General features: G+C 36.2%; 1 protein-coding gene across 1 annotated transcript in view; it reads right to left on the bottom strand.

The window, feature by feature from the left end:
• PIAS2 (protein inhibitor of activated STAT 2) overlaps positions 1-8,759 on the bottom strand; it is a 106,727-nt gene that overhangs the window by 24,614 nt on the left and 73,354 nt on the right. Inside the window, exon 9 of the mRNA XM_023510164.1 lies at positions 3-131. Coding sequence (XP_023365932.1) covers positions 3-131 — 129 coding nt within the window. The remainder of the gene's footprint in view (positions 1-2; positions 132-8,759) is intronic.

Here is an 8,759-nt window from a genome sequence, read left to right as displayed (position 1 = left end):
TTTTTGTCACACACAGGACAAATCCAGGTGGGCTTCTTCTCATTCATTTGTAGATAAAGGGCAGCATCAAAACACTGCAGATGTGTGCAAGTCACTGCACGGCAAGGGATTGTCAGCCTCATTTTTCCTAACTACAGGACAGGAAACACAACACAGAAAACTAGCTGAGCAAGGAGAACAAAGCTTCAAATGGAGTCAGTCATAAAAGTTGAAGATGCCATACAAGATGATCAAAATAAAAAAGAAGTCTAAACCAGAATTTACTTCCATCAAGATTACTATATATTTGTGTTCATTGACGGCCCTATGATTTCTGAAAGACCATTTCATTTCTACAAAATAGGCTAACATGTAAATCCATAGGTAGAAAACGATATGTTTGTAAACCCACACACTCAAAGATTCCTTCTCATGTGGTTCCTGGTTTCTCTGTTTAAAGAAAACTACTGTCAACCATCTCTTTTTTTGTTTTTAACTTTTTAAAAAAATTTTTATTTTTAGATATGGGATTTCGCTGTGTTGCCCAAGGTGGAGCATACTGGTTATGCTTAGGCATAATCACGGTAGCCCTGAACTCCTAAGCTCAAGTGATCCTCCTGCCTTAGCCTTCCCAAAGTGCTAGGATTACAGGAGTGAGCCACTGCACCCAGCCACTGTCACTCAACTCTTGGATTCACTAATATACACATAAGCATAACGTTTTCCCACATCAATGGCATACATATTCACAATTCTGCATCTTACTCTGTCACACAACTTGGCAACTATGCACATACTAGTATATAAAAAGCTACTACTATATGAAGGCATTATAATTTATTTAACCAGTATACTAATAATGGACATTTGTTTCTAATCTTTTATCATACAAACAATGCTGTAGTAAATATTTATAGGCTAAATTCCTAGAACTTTCAGATCAAAAGAAAAATACATTTGTGATTTTCTGTCCCATTACCATACCACCTTCCATAAAGGTTATCCATTGACTTATACACACATGTATATTAATGTGGCTAATTCCACTTGACTTTGTCAATTCAGTGTTACTGGGTTTTTAGATCTCTACCAATGTGGTAGGTGAAAAATAGTCTGTCTATAGCGATGAACTACCTTTCTCTTAAGAGTCACTTGTGTTTCTAAGAAGTGTCCATTCATAACCTTTTGTTACTTTCCATTATTAATTTTTTGCAGGCTATTTATAGTTCTTCATATGAGAAGTCAGCCTTGTGCGTGATACGAATTGAAAATAAATTTTTCCTTTGTTTACGAAAAATTTTTACTTTCATAAAATCAAATGCATTAATTTTTCAATATGCTTTAGATTACCTATGGTGCTTTGTTCAATAGATGGTGGTCTCCTAACCAAGACATACATAACACCCAAATTAGATCAGATCAGGTTTTCCTCTAATATTCTCCTCACATATTCTCTTTATAGAAAATGTATTTGTTACTCTGAATATTTTCTCCCACTAGATTCCAAGCTGTACGTACCGAGTCTGTATATATGTTCACCACTAAATCCCACTGTCCTAGCACAATAGTAGCTCACAATATATGCTCAGTATTTGCTGACCAGAATGAATAACGAATAAAGAAAGATTGAAAGTTGTTAAAGAAAAAGAAGAAGAGATATAGGAAAGGACTTTATATGTATTATAAAGTTTTGAAGAATTCACAGAAAAATTATAATATTGTTAACTGTGCCTAAGTGGCAGAATTTTTAGTAAGTTTCTTTCTTTTCTTTTGATTCATCTGTAATTTCTAAGTCTTCTAAAATGAACATTTGGTTATTTTGCAATTTAAAAAAAAAATTGAACCAAATAATCAACACAGCAGTAAGTAATCCTTACATAGTTCTGCCTACGTGCAAGGTGAAGTGTTGAGCACTTCACATTAATCTCCAAACACTTTTACACTTAATAATCATAATAAAAGGATAATGTTATCCTCCTCATTTCATAAATGGGACCACTACAGTGCAAAGAAGCTAAAGAACCTAACATTACAAAGTTAGAAAATGGCAGAACTAAGATCTGAACTAAGAAGCTCTGGCTTTATAGTCTGCAAGTTGATCACCATGTTACACTGCCCCCACCTGAGTATCTAACCAGGATACTAAAACGGATCCTGAAAGTTATAGTGATTCAAGCAAGTATGTAGCACAATATAACTCATCATTTAGAAAAGGTCAGAATAAAACCGACATCAACTTCTCTTCTTATGACAAGTACTTTTTAGTCCTTTAATAACAAACTATCCCTTATCTAAAATCTTATAGTATAAGGTATGACAAGTTATATAAAGTTTCACACAATCTGGGTGTACCAGTATCTCACAACTGTGTCCATGTTGATGTGTGGCAGTGTCTTGCTGAGTGGTGTTATTCTTGTTTTTGTGTTTCTTTGTACTGTTGCAAGAATGTCTTTCAGAGCTTGAAATTAGAGCAATGAGCAAACATTAAATTTCTTGATAAATTTGGCAAGAATGGAAATGAAATCAGAGACAAGTTTCTGGGGATAATCCATGAAGAAAATGGCAGTGTATTTTTCTGAGGGGAGAAAAAGTGTCACTGATTAAGAAAGGTCAGAACAGCCAGTAATGATCAGAACTGACAAAAACACTGCAAAAATTCATCAAATTGTGCATTAAAATTTTCAGCTGACTATGAGAAGCAAACCAGAGCGAGTGAACATTGGTAGAGAAAAAAATAGCAAAATCTTAACTGAAAATCTTGGCCAACAACTCATTGCTCTCACATCACAACAATGTACCAGCTCACATGGCACTGTCTGTGAGGGAGTTTTTGGTCAGTAAACAAATAACTATATTGGAGCATCCTCCCCACTCACCTGATCTGGCCCCCAATGACTTTTTTCTTTACCTCAAGATAAAATATTGAAAGGAAAACATTTTGGTGATATTCAGGACATCAAAGGTAATAACAACAACAACTCTGATGGCCATTCCAAAAACAGAGTTTCAAAATTGCTTTGAAGGGTAGATGAGGTACTAGAGTCAGTGTATAGCTTCCCAAGGGGAGTATTTAAAAGGTAACTGTAGAGATCTTCACCAATGAGGTATGTAGCATTTTTAAAAAATCAGTTCACGAACTTAATTGTCAGACCTCATATGCTAAGTGATTTTATAATATTCTAAACAACACTGTGACCCCAGGAAAGCTGGTATCTACTTTTAAAAGGAATATGCTGAAGCTACAAAGAGGCTAAAACACATGCTACATGGACCATGAACACTTCAGAAAAAAAAATAATATACACTGAGACACAGCTACAAGAGATATAAAATAAATGTTTCTTCATTTGCCTAAGATACCCCCAGTTTTGTAACATTACATGTGGTGCTAGTGTTTGGTTTTAATTATCCACTGTTTTCCTATTTAGCTAAGTTTTTGCTTATTAAAAATCAATATTGACTAAATACCTATTTAGCACTCAATAAGATAATCACCAGCTTTTTCATTCTTTCAATTATAAGATAAATAATTTTAACAGATTTTCTAAAAATCAAACTAACCTTGTATTCCTAGGGGATATCCTTTTGTTGTCATATTATTCTTCTTTCTAAATAGTGCTGATATAAATAGCTGGCATTCTATGTAGTAATTTTCCATCAATGTAAGTGAGTTGGCTTTTTGAAACAGTGATTGGAAACAACCCAAATAATCACTAAAATCGGTTGAACAAATAAATTACACTATACCCAGTCAACAAAAAGCCTACAGAGATTAAAAGTTCTATACACACTAATGTATTTCAGATATACTGCTCATTTCAAAATAGCAAACCATAAACCAGTATATGCTATGTATACCACAACACACTTTTTCCCAACAAACATACATATAATTATGAACAAGAAATTTAGAAAAATATATAATGTACTATTAGTGTTACTTCTGAATAAAATACCTTGTTAATTTCAAATTTTTGTTTTGTTTCTGTTCTGTTGAATTTTATTAATATAAGTAGGTATTGTCAATTTTTCTTTAAAATAATGTTATAAAACTCAGCCTAGTTACTATGATTTTTGTAGGTTACCAGTTCTCAAACTTTTAGTTTCAGAACCCCCTTACACTAAAAAAATTAAGAACCTCAAAAAGGTATGTGAGCTATATTTAATCAATATTTATTAGAAATTAAAACATTTTTAAAAGGCAAAAGATACAGGTATTTGGCACACCGTCTGAGTTCAGGACATAACCACAAGAGGGACACTACCTAACAAAATTAAGTATTCTGACCTGGTTGTTCATACCCTCACGTTAACCTGAAATTAAAAAAAAAAAAAAGGCAAAAGATACAAGAATACATTCCAATAGGCATAAGAGCAATGGCGTCACCACCTGTCAGATAACCTATTAAATTACCATATACTTACAAAAGAAAAGGCCAAAAACCCAAAATTATGTGTTATTAATTATTATAAAAATGGTTTTGACTTTGTAGACCTCTTCAAAGTCTTGAGGACCCGCAGGCATCCCTAGCCCATATTTTGCAAACTCCTGTTTTTGTCTTTTTCTTCTTCTATTTCATTTTTGTCACTCCTGTCATTGCCTTTTAAGGCAGTAATCTCTACAGCATATAGAAGCCAGAACATTCAGGACTATCAAAGTTGCTGACCATAAAGTTAATCCTACTCTAGTGTCTTTTGCAAGAGTTGATGAGCATTCCCTAAGTAAGCACTTATTACTACTAGCAAAATGTGATTGATTTACTAATACTGACTTGTGGCATGTTATTAAAACCCATTCAAATGGGCAAAATTCTAATTTAATCAGATGGCACTGCTTTCTTGCAATGTATTATTTTTATTTTTCTTAGAAAATGTTAAGCAGGTAGTATTTTGATATTCATTTCACTTTTGACTAATTGGTAGGAATCTAAATTAAGAGTTTATAACTTAAAATGGCCCAAATGGGTGGTTCCAAACTATTTTTAAGCAAACTTTAAAAAAAAACAGATTAGTAAGAATTTCAAAAGTTTAAAAAAAAGAAAATCAAACCAGTTTTCCTTTTCTATCCCCCAGCTACTCAGCCCACTTCTGCAAGACAGACTGCAAAGTCACTAGCTAATATTACCAAGGTGCAACTGCCATGTAAAATTGGTGTACTATGTAAAGTAATGTAATAAAACATGCTCAGTCATATCTCTTTTCAATTTAACTCCTGAATAATTAACTTCCTTAGATCCCAAGGACAGAGGTTTTAGAACTTGCTCCACTATTCAGATGCCATGTCCACTCTAACCATTTTACAAATGTACTGTGAAATACAACAAACACAATGCTACCACTTTTTCTCATTTTTAACAAATAAATTCATGGTTAACCACTTATCCTTCAAGTACCTGAGATCCATTTCTTTGCTTCTACTCCCATTACTGTACCAGATCCTGTTATTTCCACAACTGGCTGGTCTCTATTCTGCTTTTTTCAACTAATACTAGGACTGTTTTTTACTCAAAACCTCTTTCATCATCTAATGTCCATCATTCATTCATCAAAACACCTATGTTTGATTTTCTACTTAATATATAGCATATATTACAGTTTAGCTACCGAACTTTATGTTAACACTCCTACATAGCCCAAAGATTAACCTTCATTTTTTTCTTAGAGAGTGGTCTGAAAAAATCAGATATGTTAAGACCTAAGGAAAAGTTCAAAAGAGAGTCTCAGAAACAGACCTATTGTCACTTATAAAGAGGGGGGAAAAAAACTTAAGATAAACACAGACATTTTAAACAAGGTTAAAAAAATACTGGCTCTATTACTCTATTCTTTCTACTAATTGCACAGTTAATTTTCTTAACTTTGACATCTTTGAAAAGAAATGTCCCCTTTTCTTTTATTATCATCTTACAGAGGTGGAATCTTGCTATGTTGCCCAGGCTGGTCTCAAACTCCCAGCCCCAAGTGATCCCAGAGTGCCTTGACCTTCCAGAGTGTTGAGATTACAGTCATGGGCCACCACACCCAGCCACTATTTCTACATAGAAGGAAACTTAACCTCTCTCATATACTACTTTGACCATTACTGAAAGTCTCAGAATTCTTTCAGAAAATATATTTGGCCATTACATTTTGTTTTAGTTCTCATGCATAATGCATCTATTTAAAGGGGGAAAAAAAAAACCAGATCCTAAGAAAACAGCACTGTGTAACTATACAGCTCTTACACTGAGGAGATTTTCTTCCTGATAGAAACTGGCATACTGAAATATGAAGGTGTCAGGCTAGGTGGCTCAAGCCTATAATCCCAGCTACTTGGGAGGTAGAAGCAGGTGCATCATTTGAGGCCAGGAATTTTTTTTTTTTTTTTTTTTGAGACAGAGCCTCAAGCTGTCCCCCTGGGTAGAGTGCCATGGCATTACAGCTCACAGCACCCTCCAACTCCTGGGCTCAAGCGAGTCTCCTGCCTCCGCCTCCCAAGTAGCTGGGACCACAGGCACCCGCCACAACGCCCGGCTATTTTTTGGTTGCAGCCGTCATTGTTGTTTGGCGGGTCCGGGCTGGGGATTCAAACCCGCCACCTTAGGTGTACGTGGCTGGCGCCTTAGCCGGTTGAGCCATAGGCGCCGAGCCTGAGGCCAGGAATTTAAGGCTGCAGTGAGCCATGATCACGCTGAGGCTTTCCAGACTGGGTGACAAGAGACCTTGACTCTAAAAATAAATAAATAAAACAAAACAAAGATGGTATGGGTTCCTGCCCCATATAGTGAGCCAGCAATTGTTTGCTGAATATACTGGGACTAAACTACAAAAACTGTCAATATACAACTATCAGCAACAAAAGGGCAATTTAACTTGTTTTGACCTAATATTAATTTTAATTTCAACATTAGAAAGGGTAAAAAAGATAATATGAAGATACTCAAAAGAGCTCATGTCAAGCCTGGCTCAGGCTTGTCTTAAACATGTGAGCTCAGGCAATCCACCTGCCTCGGCTTCCCAGAGTGCTAGGATTACAGGATAATATGAAGATACTGAAAAGAGCTCATGTCTGAGCTCTGCACAGAGCTTGTGAGCACAGGTCATGGGTCAAATCCCACGCTCTCTAGAGCCTCTGCCACTTCCTATTCACACCCATACCCCTCCTGCCCAAGGTGTTAATGTCCTCTCTGGCTGGGATCGTATACCTCCTTCTCTGGGTTTGATAACCAGAAGCTCTCAATTTCTAAGCAAACCTAATTTCACAAAATCTTTTTCAATAAAAGTGAGTCAATTTAACTAAAGAAAAATTTAAAAAATCAAAGCTTCAGAAACAATTTTCCAGGGTAATAGAGAGATGTACTTATTAATAAGGACATTGAGGGCCAGGCGTAGTGGCTCATGCCTGTAATCCTAGCACTCTGGGAAGCCGAGGCAGGTAGACTGCCTGAGCTCACAGGTTTAAGATAAGCCTGAGCCAGAGCAAGACCCTACCTCTAAAAATAGCCAGACGTTGTGGTAGGCACCTGTAGTCTCAGCTACTCGGGAAGCTGAAGTAAGTGAATTGCTTGAGCCAAAGAGTTAGAGGTTGCTGTGAGCTATGATGTCAAGCACTCTACCGAGGGCCGCAAAGTAAGACTGTCTCAAAAAATAAATATAAAAATAAAAAATTAAAATAAATAACAAATAAAATAAGGATATTTATATTTTAGCCCAATCCAGCAGCACAGTATGAAGGTGAACAATTAAGTTTGCAAATTCATCCTAGAAAAAGTGCTTTTAAGGGTGGACTAGGCACTGGCATTGGTACAAGGCTTCCCAAGGGGAGTATTTCATAGCCAACCATAGTGATATTTAGCAAGGAGGTATGCAGCACTTCTTCTAGGGTAAGTTTATTAAGTGTCAGACCATGTAAGATAACAGCTCTGATGGTCATTCCAGAGAGTTCCAAAATTGCTTTGAAGAGTGGATCAGGCACTGGCATCAGTGCACAGCTTCATAAGCAGAGTACTTCAGAGGTGATTATAGTGATATTTAGCAATGAGGTTTTTGTAGTACTTTTTCTAGGATGAGTTCATGATCTTAATTGTCAGACCATCACATACTGGAAAGAGAACTGGAATAACATTAGAACACTAACATTTTTATCCTTGTTCTACTACTGAGTGTTTGATTTAGGTTAGTCAATCTCTTTCAGTCTCAGTACACTCATCTGACAACTGTTCCACATAGGTTTGCTAAGACAGTTAAATAAAGAGCACATAGTAGGAACTCAACAAATCATTCCCCTTTTCTAGCACAATTTTCTCTCCATTTAAAAAGCTACATTTTACAGAACCCCTCACTGCTAAATGTGACTGGCTTTTTAAGATAAATAAATAATGCCTCCCCCCAAACTACATTTTAAATTTCTGATTTCATGACTTTTCTCCTATAGTTCCTCTCATCTGGAAAGCCTATTCCCACACTACTGATTCTAAAAAAGCCTTCACCTGTTACTCCTTACCTTCCTCATCTCTATTCTGGTACTCCAACAGCACAACTGTAAATTCAGTCTGCTTTTTCTTGGAAGTTGGTTTTCCCTCTCAAACTAGGTAAGTAACTTCCTGACAACTTCTAAGCAAGCCCTCTTAGTATTTTCTCCTATAATTAGCTCAGTGGCAAGCATATAGGATGATCTGAGTTGCTGTTTTCTTCCGTGTAGTCTCTATTTAAGAATACAGAAAATAGGTTCGGCGCCTGTGGCTCAAGCGGCTAAGGTGCCAGCCACATACACCTAAGGTGGCGGGTTCGAATCCCCAGCC

Source organism: Otolemur garnettii, unplaced genomic scaffold (assembly GCF_000181295.1).
Source record: "Otolemur garnettii isolate 467f Iridium unplaced genomic scaffold, OtoGar3 scaffold00012, whole genome shotgun sequence".
In the NCBI taxonomy this organism is placed as follows: domain Eukaryota; kingdom Metazoa; phylum Chordata; class Mammalia; order Primates; family Galagidae; genus Otolemur; species Otolemur garnettii.
The sequence above is the reverse complement of the archived record's forward strand: the minus strand, read 5'-3'. Positions and strand labels throughout refer to the sequence as shown.